At 37.8% G+C, this 12,634-nt stretch overlaps 1 protein-coding gene across 1 annotated transcript in view; it reads left to right on the top strand.

The window, feature by feature from the left end:
* Positions 1-12,634, top strand: part of Btbd1 (BTB domain containing 1) — a 32,507-nt gene that overhangs the window by 12,007 nt on the left and 7,866 nt on the right. The window contains exons 4-5 of the mRNA XM_034503805.2: positions 6,909-7,106; positions 11,582-11,774. Of these exons, the coding sequence (XP_034359696.1) occupies positions 6,909-7,106; positions 11,582-11,774 (391 nt within the window). The remainder of the gene's footprint in view (positions 1-6,908; positions 7,107-11,581; positions 11,775-12,634) is intronic.

Raw genomic sequence — 12,634 nt, 5'->3', positions numbered from 1 at the left:
AGAGTCTTAATTAGGTGTTCATCTTAAGGGTTGGTTGTCTGCTTTCCTCTCCTAGACTATATGCTCTTTCAAGGCAGAGGCTTTGTCTTGTTTACCCCGTATTTGTAGCACAGAAGACAGCAGAACATAGTACGTGTTGAGTTAATACCCTGACCAGCTTCGATAAAATGCTGTTTCTCTGCATATATGTAGTTTGCAGTCAGGAAGCCAGGATGGTCCTTTTAAAATATAACTTAGCTCAGCTTATACCACTACAGTGAATTGTGTGAGAGCTGACACCTTACCCTTTTCCAGACAAAACAAGGAGTGTACTTCTCTTTTATAGCTGATGTAACATTCCATTGTCAGTTTACCTGTCCATTGCTCAGTGCCTTGGGAAGAATTTATACATTGTGTTTTACTGAAGGGCAAAGGCTGGGACAGTGTTGAGCTGTTTATGAAGCATTGTTTAATCTTAATTGTTTCTTGTTAAGCTATCAAATGCTCCATTGTTTTTCATTTACTTGTGAAATCACACTACCTGCTTCTGAGTGCTTTACATGTGACAACTGTTTTATTAATAGCTTTTATATTTTTTATCCCTGGAATGAAATCTAAGAGCCTGGGAATCTTAAAGTGTGGGTGCTTAGCTGAGTAGATTTGCTGATTTGTTTCACACCCAATATGTTTATGACTCATAATCTGTTGTGTTTTTATCATCTTAGGCTCAGCTATAATTTTTTTTTTTAACACATCTGCCAATAGAAACCTGCCAGTAGGACCTATGTGTTCCTACCCCTATTTCCACACCATAGGGCAATTTGCCTGACTTGTACTTAATGAACTTGGGAATTCTAGAGAAAGTGTAGTAGCTAAGAGGATAGGGCTTTTTTTTTTTTTTTTTTTTTTCTAGGGTTTGAGCGTGTGTTCTAGAGGAAAAGAGATGTTTTAGCTTTGTTGCTTTAGGAGAAAGATTCTTTCTAACATGGATATAACAAAATGAATTTGGGCCAGGCCAGCAAGATACCTACCTCAGCTGGTAAAGTTGCTTGCTGTTAAGCCTGATATCTGGAGTTGGAGCCTCAGCACCCGTATAGTAGAAGCAGAGACTCAGCTCCCATAAGTTGTCCTCTGCCTCCTTTCTGTGCACTATGGTGTGTACATACATAATACACACAACATTTTTAAAATAATAAAAATTTCGCACTGCCAAGAGCAGAGTGATGTGTATGTCATACTCCAGGATTTAAGTTTATTTTGAACTCAAAGTTATTACTGAATTAGATAAGGTATGTTTTTGGTTGAAGAGATTTTTCATTTTTTGAGATGGGGGGTCTCATCTCACTCTGTAGTCTAGGCTGGTCTTGAACTTGTGATTCTCCTGCTTCAGCCTTTGGAGGCTGAGATTATAGGAGTTAGCCACTATGCCATGCTCACTGTGTATTTTTAAAATTTATCTACTTTTATTTTATATGTATTGGTGTTTTGCTTGCATATATGTCTGTGTGAGGGTGTCAGATCCTCTGGAACTAGAGTTACAGACAGTTGTTAGTTACCATGTGGTTGCTGGAAATTGAACCCAGATCCTCTGGAAGAGCAGTGCTTGTAAGTAACCTCTGAGCCATCTCTCCAGCCCCTCATTGTGTATGCTTAATCCAACAAATAATAAGGTATGTTAATCTTCACTTAATTGAATTGTGAAAAGCTACATAGATCCTTAGTTCGAACTAATTTGCTCAATGAAATGAAAATAAGAAAAGTTTGATATTATAAAACAAATCCTGGGGACTGCTGGGATGAGGAAAGGTAGACTGGTCATCAGAGTGTGAGCCCAGAACTCAGATGCCGGAAGGTGCGAGCCTGCTCCCACTGTCCTTTGAGTCCAGTATTGATGTAACTTTTTAAAGGAATTTCTATTTAAACAATTTCTAACTTATTATTGAACCTCTACTTTGTTCTAAGGACTAATATCAATGTTACTCTATTGATAAGCAAATATTTTACTTTTAGTGTGAATGTATAGGCTGCAGAATGTGTTTTTTAAAAAATAATTTTTATACCTATTTCTGAATGATTTATTACTCACGTGTAATGCTTTAGTTGATTTCTGCTATATATAAATATAGTATGCTTTTAATTAAATTTAAAATGTAGGGCAGCAAACCTTGGAAACTGAGACTTCTGCAGACCCTCCGATCTAAATCAAAACTCCTGACTCCTCCCTTGCTATTTTACAAGTGTCATCTAACACTTTTTGTTAATTAAGCCTCTTCTCATTAGAATGTAAATTCTGTGATGGCAAGGACTTAACTTTTGTTCAGTGATTTATCTGTGCACAGAGTTCCTAGCAACAGTGAATGCTTCAGAATAAATATTTGCTGAGTGGATTGTATCTGTAATCTTCATTAGTTTTTGTGAGTAACTTTGATGCCTGTATGTTACTTTCTATTAATTTTCTGGCTGTCTAAACATGCTTAATAAATGGCATGACTATATTCTAAGTAATAAGTTGCCTGTTTACCATATATAGTTTTTTAGAATACCTTTTGTTTTTTGACAGTGTCGTGTGTGTGTGTGTGTGTAATTCCTTTAGTGTCTTTAGTATTTTAAAGATAAAGCCAATACTTTTTATTAGTTGGCTAATACAAAGTACTGAGTGTTGTTATAGTAGCCCCTCCTTATTCCCATCCCACTAAAACCCATCCCCTTACTCCTTTGCTGCTCTCCATTCTTCACCCCAACAAGCCCTCTTCTGCTTCCATGACACATACATTCCATTACCTTCTTTTTTCTCCTTCCCTCTAAGATGTGTTGTTACCATTCCATGGTCCCATTTCTAGTTATACACATGTATGCCCAGAACATTTAGGATCACATAAGAGAGTATGCTGTATTGGGCATTCTAAGTCTAGTTTGTTTCATTTAAGGTGATTTCTAGTCCCATCTATTTCCCTGCAAATACAATTTTTTTATAGGTAACTAGAATTGCAGTGTATGTATATATATCACACTTTCTTTTATATTGTCCAGTTGGTCTACGTGTCTGGTTCTGTGCCATTCTGGCTCTGATGTGATCCTCCAGCATGACTTTTTCTACTCAGGATCACTTTGGCTAATATGAGGACTCCCGTGCTTCCATCAGCATTTTACAGTTGTCTTGCTAGTTCTGTGAAGAATGTCATTGTAGTTTTGATGGAGATTGTACTGAGTATGTAGATTATTTCCAGTCATGTTTTCATAGAATCAATTCTGCCTGTCTTCGATCATGGAAATACATTTTCTTGTGTCTTTTTTTCCTTTAGGGTTTTTTTTTTTTGTTTTGTTTTTTGTTTTTTAAGTTTTCATTCCTTTTTAAACAGCTATTGTGAATGAGATATCTTTTCTCATTTCTATCTTGACATGTTCATTATTCATGTATAGAAAAGCTACTAATAGGCCAATGAGATGACTTTAATAAAGTCAGCAAGACTGTTACCCATATGGTGGAAGGATGAAGTTGACATCCGTAAGTCATCGTCTTTCCCCACACATATGCTGTGGTACATGTGACATACACACAGGAAGATAACTGTGGTGGATAGCCCTAGCCTCTTGTTGTCATGGTAACTCCACTCCTGGGAGGGGCTGCGAAGGAGGAGTGAATCTTGTAAACCTTCTGTCCAATCAAATTTGTTAAATAAAGGCTACAGCCAGTGATTGGGCAGTAGAAGAGGAGTGGGAGGAGCCAGAGGCAGGAAAAGGAGAAGACGAGGAGAGCAAAAAAAGAGGAGAGAAGGCGGCGCGGAGCGGAGTTGGCAGTTGGTCGAAGCTAGAGGGCAGTTGGTGGAGAGAGAGAAGACGAAGAAGACCTTGACCTAGGAAACCGCAAGTTGTTAAGAGCTCTCATAGCCGGGGAATAGTGTAGTTTAATGGTAAATCTGCCCAATCTAGGCATGCAGCATTCATTTGATACTTATTGACTTGTGTCGTTATTCTCTGGACTCCCTATGGGCAAAAGATTTACCGCAACAGATAACATTGGTAATCTAACCATCTAATTTGTGGAAAGTTTTTTGGTCTGATAATTTTCTGATGGAATCTTGAGGGCCTTTTAAGTACAGGATCATGTCCTTATTTGAGAATAGGAGTAATTTAGACCTCTTCCTTTCTTACTTAGATTCCTCTTTTCTTTTTTCCTATAGACTTTGAGCCCTATATTGAATAAGAGTGGGGATAGTCAGCACCCTTGTTTCAATCCAGAGTGTAGAGGAAATAGCTCTTAGTTTTTTCCAACTTGGTATAATGTTGACTATAGGCTTGTCATTTATAGCCTTTATTATGTTGAAAAATGTTTCTTCTGTTTTCTGTTTTCTAAAGGACTTTTATCGTGAAGGGCTGTTGAACTTTGCCAAATACCTTTTTTATGTCTGTTGGGATAATGATGTGATTTCTGTGATAAGTTTGCTTGTATGTTGCATCATACTGCTGGCTTGCTTACATTCTGTTGAATATATCCTAGAGTTCTGGGAAGCTTTGCTCATACTCACTTCTTTTCTTTCTGTATGTCAGGATGTATTATTGTCTCCACCTGGACCTTCATTCTTAACATTTTCTTGTCTTCTGAAGATGATTTCCACAATGTTTTTTATTTAGTTAACTCAGTTCCAGAATTTCTACTTAGTTTCTTTACAGAATTGCTTTTTTCTTTTCTTCCTTCCCCCCTTTTTTTAAAACAATTTCTTTTTATTCTCTTATATATTCCATCCTGACTGCATTCCCCACCCCCAGTCTTTGCCCTCACCTTCCCCTTTCCCCAGTTCCATCTTCCCCTTCACCTTCCCTCAGGGAAGACAAGGCCTCTCAGGGACATCAACAAAATATGGCATAACAAGCTATGATAAGACCAGGCACATGTTCTCACGTCAAGGCTGGACAAAGCAACTCAGGAGGAAAGGGTCCCAAAGGCATCCAGAAAGTCAGAGACTGCCACCATTCCCACTGTTAGGAGTCCCACAAGAACATCAGGTTACACAAACATAACATATATGCACATGACCTAGGTCAGACCCTTACAGGCTCCCTGATCTCTGGCCCACTTGAGTTCCCAGTCAGTTGATTCTGTGGTTCTTGAGGTATCCTTGACCCCTATGGTTTCTCTGATTCTTCTCCCCATCCTCTGAAGGACTCCCTGAGTTCCACCTAATGGAGCTAATGACTGGGGGACTCTGCATCTGCTCCTATATGTTGCTGGTCTTTTTTTTTTTTTTTTAAATATATGATTATGCTAGGCTTTAGTCTCAGCACATCATGCAGGCATGACAAAATAGATTGGAGGTTTTATGGTTGGGTTGCTGTTCTAATCCCTCCACTGGAGGCCTTTCCTGGTTACAGAGGATGACTGGTTCAGGCTCCAAGTCCTCTTTCTAGGAGGCATTCCATTGCACTCTACCTGGATCCTGAAATGACCCCCAATTCCAGTCATCTCTTCCAGTATTGTTTGCCTACATTCCCAACTCCACCTCATCCCTCCTGTTTCCATTCCCACCTGTCCCCAGTCCACCCAAGAAGTCTATTCTGGTTCTCCTTCCAGGAAAGATCCTTACGTGTATATCTGTGGGTGTGTCTGTATCTCCCCTGCACTACCCCCCAATGCCCTCCTTGTTACTTAGCCTTTCTGGGTCTGTGGATTGTAGCAGGATTATCCTTTACAGCTAATATCCACTTAGAAGTGAGTACATAGTGTGTCTTTTTTTGGTCTGGATTACCTCACTCAGGATGATTTTTTTTTTCCTGAAAATTCCATTCATGATGTCATTTTTTAAACAGCCGAGTAAATACCTCATTAAGTAAATGAACCGCTTTTTTAAAAAATCCATTCTTTGATTCAGGGACATACAAGTTGTTTCCAGTTTCTCTCTGTTACGAATAAAGCTGCTGTCTGTGAACATAGTTGATCAAGTGTCTTTGTGATAGGATGGAGCATCTTTTGGGTATATGCCCAGAAGTGGGTCTTAAGGTAGATTGATTCCTGATTTTCTGGAAAAAAATGCTATATTGATTTCCAAGGTAGCTGTACAAGTTTGTGCTCCCACCAGCAATGAAGGAGTGTTCCCTTTGCTCCACATCCTTGCCAACAATGAGCCATCACTTGTGTTTTTGATCTTAGCCATTCTGTAAGATAGAGTCACAAAGTTGTTTTGATTTGCATTTCCCTAATGACTAAGGATGTTAAACATTTTAAGTGTTTCTCAGCTATTTGAGATTTCTCTGTTTTGATCTGTACCCCATTTTCTAAATTGGAGTTTGATGATGTCTAGTTTCTTGAGTGTGTATATATTTTGAATATTACCCACTGTTAGATGTAGAGTTGGTAAAGATCTTTTCCTGTTCTGTAGGCTGCTGTTTTGCCATATTGACAGTGTCCTTTGCCTTACAAAAGCTTTCCAGTTTCATGAGGTTCCATGTACTCCTCTGCTGCACTTCTGCCTCTGTCCCCACAACCTGTGTTGGCCAGGCTATATCTCCATCGAGTGTATGTCCAGCCTCTGATCAAGTCTACTCTCTAGCCCACTATTGTTATAGTGCTGTGTCCATAAGAAAGGGCACTTCCGCAGCAGATGGTGCTCATTCAGTGCGTGCCAGTCAGCAGCTGCTCCTGCCTACTGCCTTGCAGAGGTCTCAGCTTAGTCTTTATTCTTTCTCTTCAACACTCTCATACAAAGAGTTTATTGTTTTTATCCTGGTTACTTTCTGTCACTGGGTTGCAGAGGGTGCTGCTAATCCACCATTGCACCTGCAAACCCTAGTTTATACTAATAGTCTTAAGCATCTAATCTGTAATTGTGTGTGTCTGTGTATGTGTGTATGTGTATTTTAAGATGTGATTTTAAAATCTCAATATAAATAGTACTTTGTTATATAACAAAATATTCTTTATATTTTCTTTGTAGATACACTCTGTGCAGTTCTAGAAAGAGACACACTGAGTATCCGAGAAAGTCGACTTTTTGGAGCTATTGTACGTTGGGCAGAAGCAGAATGTCAGAGACAACAATTGCCTGTGACATTTGGAAACAAACAGAAAGTTCTAGGAAAAGCACTTTCCTTAATCCGGTTCCCACTGATGACAATTGAGGAATTTGCAGCAGGTAAAGCTGTAACTTCACTAATTTGAAACTATTTCCAGAGCGAAAAATGAGAGTAAGCTATGACTTACAAAGTGCTAGTTACATAATAAATATATTTGTGTGTAATTTCATTTAATTCTCATAAGAGCTGTTCAAGATAATATCCACATTTTGTAGATTAAGCAAACTAGAGACAATTAAGTGCCTTGCCCAAAGTTATACAAACAAATCTTTTTGGTCTTTATGGTTGCTACTTCTGATTAAAATAAGACAGACCTGATTTTCAGTTTCTGGTGTATAACTAACACTTGGGTACCAGGAATGTACATGATGCGGACAAAACAATCATACATAGAGAATAAAATAGTAAAAATTGAAAAGCACATTTATATACATGTCATTTGGTGTACAATGTAAATGTTTCTATTGGGCATGTATAAGTAGAACTAAGTTGGGAATTAATGTTTTAGCATTAGTTTATCCTGTCAGTTTCCCAAAGTGGTTAAGTCCACATTGAAGAACAAAGTTCAGACAATTAAGTTCAGTCTGATTCTTCACATAACATTCTTCTCTTAACACTTTTTATCATTTTGGTTGTAGTTTGCTCTCTATCACTGTGATTAAAGACCATGGTCAAAAACAACTTGGGGAGGAAAGGGTTTATTTCATCTTACAGCTTGGAGTACTTTCCCAGCATTTACATGGTATTGGGTTTAACCCACAGCAACAAAAAACAGTTCTAATCTTGTAGTAGAGGGTTTTTTTTTTTCCTTGTCAGAACTGTGATTATAGGTGTATGTTTTAATTTTCAAATATTTGAGATTTTGTTTTTATTTTCTTTTAATTCTGGTGTAATCAGGACATCTATTCTTTATCTTCGTCTTCTTTTTCTTCTTCTTGTTATTTTTTTTTTTTTTTTTTTTTTTTTTTTTTGGTTTTTCGAGACAGGGTTTCTCTGTGTAGCCCTGGCTGTCCTGGAACTCACTCTGTAGACCAGGCTGGCCTCGAGCTCAGAAATCCGCCTGCCTCTGCCTCCCAAGTGCTGGGATTAAAGGCGTGCACCACCACTGCCCGGCTATTCTGTATCTTCTTATTTGATGTATAATAAAGTAAAAAATAATTTGATGTATTTTGAATTGTTGAGTACAGAAAAATCTTGCTTAACAACTTGATTAATCATGTATCTACAAAATACATATTCTAAAAATATTGCTCAACATTTTAGCCTATCTACAGTTTTATACTGTTTCCTTTTATCAGTTACTCGGAGAGAGAGGTTCGAGGGTTTGGTTTTGGTTGAAAATATGTTCCCACTTGGTTGCATAATTCTTTTTCTTTAATATTTTATCACAAGGTACATTAAATTGTATATTACTTTTATTGGATTTATTCCTTTACCTTTATTTTATATCCCACTTTAAATCTAGTAAAGCTTATTTTATATCTTTGACACTAAGGTAGTTTTACAACCGTTTTTAAAAAGCTTTTTTGTATTCTATATTTTCTAAAGATTGATTTTTGCTATTTTTAGTTGTATGTGTTTGAGAAGAGGTGTTTATGTGCCTAAGAGTGCAGGTGCCCGAGGCCAGAGGTCTTGGGTCCCTTGGAGCTAGCATCACGGGCAGTTGTGAGCTGCCCACATAGGGACTGGGAATCAAAGTGGGTCTACAAGAGAGAGCACTCTCGCACTGTTACTTGTTAAGCCATCTTTCTAGAGCTGTATTCTTTATTGTCCCCATTTTAAGTAGGTTTTCATTATCTTTGCATACTAGTTATGTTTTTGTAAGCTGCATTTTCTTTTAGGCAGCCAGTTCTATAAACACCGTCTTTGACTTGGTATATCTGATTACATTTTAAAAATTCTTGGTGCATGTGATTTACAGTCTTGCTGCATGTTCCTACTTGTTAACTCAACTGTGGTTTTTGTGATGCATTTTGTTTATTTCCTGTTTCTTATCCCTTTTCTTACGGGGATTCAAGTGATTTCTGGTATTTTGTTCTCTATGCTTGTTAAACATTCTCTTACTATTTTGTTAGTGAAAACCAAAAAAAGGTTAGCAATTTATTCTTTTGGTGGGTTACTTGATAATACAAAAATCCTTCCTTATGAGATTTTAAAATTAAATCTTAAAAATTAATCTCTTTAGTGTTTGGTGCCATTTTATGTATTTTAACTCTTCATATATTTTAAAGCCTATAAGATGTTATCTTAAAAATTAATAGTCATGGACTGGAGAGATGGCTCAGTGATTAAGAGTACTAACTGCTCTTCCAGAAACTTTTGAGTTCAATTCCCAGCAATTACATGGTGGCTCACAACCATCTGTAATGGGATCTGATGTCCTCTTCTGGTGTGCATGAAGACTCATATATATAAAATAAATAAATCTTTAAAAAACAATAGTCATTTAGATTACCTGTAAATTCATCCTTTCTGATGACTGCTGTGCTCTGATCATTTTTGTCAAGCTAAACAGTTAGTGTTTTTCATAGTAGTTATTAAGCCATCATAGTCTCTCAACTCTTCATCCCCTCTATTTATCTGTAAACATCTCCTGCTTTCACTTTTGAAGGATACGTTTCTGGGTCTACAACTTCAGTTTGGTAGTTATTCATCTACTGTTTAGATGTAATCCTGTTTCCTTAGGCTTCCATTATTTCCATTGGCCAGGCTTATTTTTAGAAGGATGCATACCTTTTCTCTGGTACTTGTAGGATTTTTTTTTTTATTATTATGTTTGCTTTCTGGTAGGTTATTGATAATATATTCGGTGTATCCTTTTATATAACAAGCCTGAATTATTTGATTTACCTTTCTCTTAATTTTAGTGAATGCTATCTTACCTTCTTGAAGCTGTTACATGTTTTTCATGACATGAAGACTTTTTTGTTTTTTGGTTGGTTGGTTGGTTGGTTGGTTTTTTGTTTGTTTGTTTGTTTGTTTTTTGGATTTTTTCCCCCCAAGACAGGGTTTCTCTCTGAAGCTCTGGCTGTCCTGGAACTCACCAATGCAGACTAGACTGGCCTCAAACTCGGAGACCCTCCTGCCTCTGCCTCCTGAGTGCTGGGATCAAAGGTGTGCTACTACTTATGCCCAGTGAAGACTTCCTTTTTTTTTTTTTTTTTTGAAGGAAAATCCTCTTGCCACAGGCTTTTGAATTATCATGTGTTTTAACCTTCAAAAGTGTGTGTGGTGCAATGCAGTGCACAGTATGTAGAGGCCAGTGGTCAGTCATGCGTGGTGTTCCTTAGGAACTGTCCACATTGGGTATTAAGATAGTTTTTTGGAGGACAGCCTCTTGGACTGTGCGTGGCTTTTTACGTGGAGATTTACTGGGGATTCAACTTTGCAGAATAAGGAGTCTCCTCAGCCCTTATCCTTGAAGTTTTAATCCATCTGAAGTAAGATGAGTTTTCATCTTCATCCCTTATCTCATCATTCATAGGTGCTATTCTGTTTCTTATGTCCTTCCTTCTCTCCCTCCTTCCCTCTGTCTTCTTTCTTGCTTGTTTGCTTTATACTCTTTTCTTATCCACAGATTACAAAGTAGTAAAGCTTGCATCATGTATGTTGAGCAATCACATTCTGTATGCGATTTCTTTAACTTACTTATTTGAGTCGGGGTCTTACTCTGTAGCTGCTGTGATTGGAAAGTGGCTGTGTAGAGTGTGCTGATCCTGCACTTACAGAAATTCAGCTGCCTCTGCATATGAAGTTCCGGGATTACAGGCACGTGCCACCGTACCTGCTCACACTGAGATTTTATAAAAACTGTGTTTTAAAGCCAATAGGCCTCCTAATCCAAAACTGTAGTATTTTGAAGTCTCTGCTTCGGCTTGCTTTGTAAAGGGTCTCCTGCCCTCTTTATGAGAGAGCAGAATTCACTCTATAAGCTTTTTTTTTTTAAGAATTATTTATTTATTTTATGTATATGAGTACACTGTAGATGTCTTCATGCACAGCAGAAGAGGACATCTGATCCCTTTACAGATGGTGACCTCTGGAAGAGCAGCCAGTGCTCTTAACTGCTGAGCCATCTCTCCAGCCCAATTTTGTAAGTTTAAAGTACTCCAATAAGAGACAGTGACCTGGAAATTTTTACTATATGTGGTTTCTGTTTCCACAGCTTTCCCAACCATAGTTCTCACCTTCTGCTCACTTCTAAACCCCAGAAATAAGGCATTATTCCCTGTCTTTCTGGGCCGAAATGTCCTTTTGTTCAGATTATAGTCTCAGACAAGTATTAAATGGGAGATAGAAGGTAACAGGTACCTGTCTGACCTTGGAGGTAATTTGACATCAGAGAGAATGATTCTTTTGGTGAGTAGAAGTCTATGATACTCAGGGGAGTGGACAGAAAAATCCTTTTTGTTATGGTGGAGTTCTGTCTAAGCCTTCACCTATCTTAACACATTCTTTCAGGTTAGCCTCGACAGGATTGACCAAACTTCAGATATATGCTAAAATTTTATATGCTAACTTTCTATTTCTCCAGGTCCTGCTCAATCTGGAATTTTGTCAGATCGTGAAGTGGTAAACCTGTTTCTTCATTTTACCGTCAATCCTAAACCCCGAGTAGAGTATATTGATCGACCACGATGCTGCCTCAGAGGAAAGGAATGCTGCATCAACAGGTTCCAGCAAGTAGAGAGCCGCTGGGGTTACAGTGGGACAAGTGATCGGATCAGGTACCTGTTGGAGTGCGGCCATGGCATGGGGTGGAGGGACAGTGAGTGGTCAGTCTTTATCCTCTGTGAGAAGTAGTTAACAAGTATCTTATTTTATAGTTTGCTAAATACAGGGTGAGGCCAAAGCTACACACAAAAGAAAAAAAATAACTGTTTTTAACAAATAAGAGTAGGAACAACTGATTTAAGTATTTAGTCCAAATAAGTAGAAAATGGACCTAGAAAGAGCTCGAGAGAAATTAAATAGGCAAGTAAAGAAAGTAGTGAATTAAAAGTAGGAAAGTTGATCAGTTTGTAACCTGTTTTCCTTAAAAGATTAACAAACAAACCATCCTAAAAGCAGGTCTTTAAATTCATATTTAGAGATCAAAATGCGACTATCATATGCTGAAATTTTTACTTTAGTTCTGGGTTTACTCTGTGCTAATAAATTGAACATCTTGATGGAATGGATCATTTTATAGGCAAATATAAATTATCAAAATTGACCGAAGAAGAAAGCCTGAGTAGACCAATTACCCTGGGAAGAATTAAGTTATCAGAGAACTGTCCATTCACAAAGTTTTTACAGGTGAGTTTTTTTATCCAACATTCAAGGAACAGAGTTTCCTTGAGCACTGAAAGAGGAAAATACCATATGATTAATTACTGAAGGAAGCAAAATTCAGATGAGAGTTGATTAAGACACATATTCTAGCTGAGCCTCTCCATATAGAGGAAATTGTACATACCCACTCTACCTTAATGGGACAGTGCAGTGAGAACAAATAGTATGTGTTTAAAGAATCAAGAAGTAGGTCAGTAATACAGCTCATCACAGTAGGAGACCACAGGAGCAGTGGTTCCAGTAGGCAGCGAGA

The sequence above is a fragment of the Arvicanthis niloticus genome, chromosome 1 (assembly GCF_011762505.2).
Source record: "Arvicanthis niloticus isolate mArvNil1 chromosome 1, mArvNil1.pat.X, whole genome shotgun sequence".
Taxonomy (NCBI): Eukaryota; Metazoa; Chordata; class Mammalia; order Rodentia; family Muridae; genus Arvicanthis; species Arvicanthis niloticus.
Note: the sequence above shows the minus strand (reverse complement) of the source record. Positions and strands in the feature narration are given on the sequence as shown.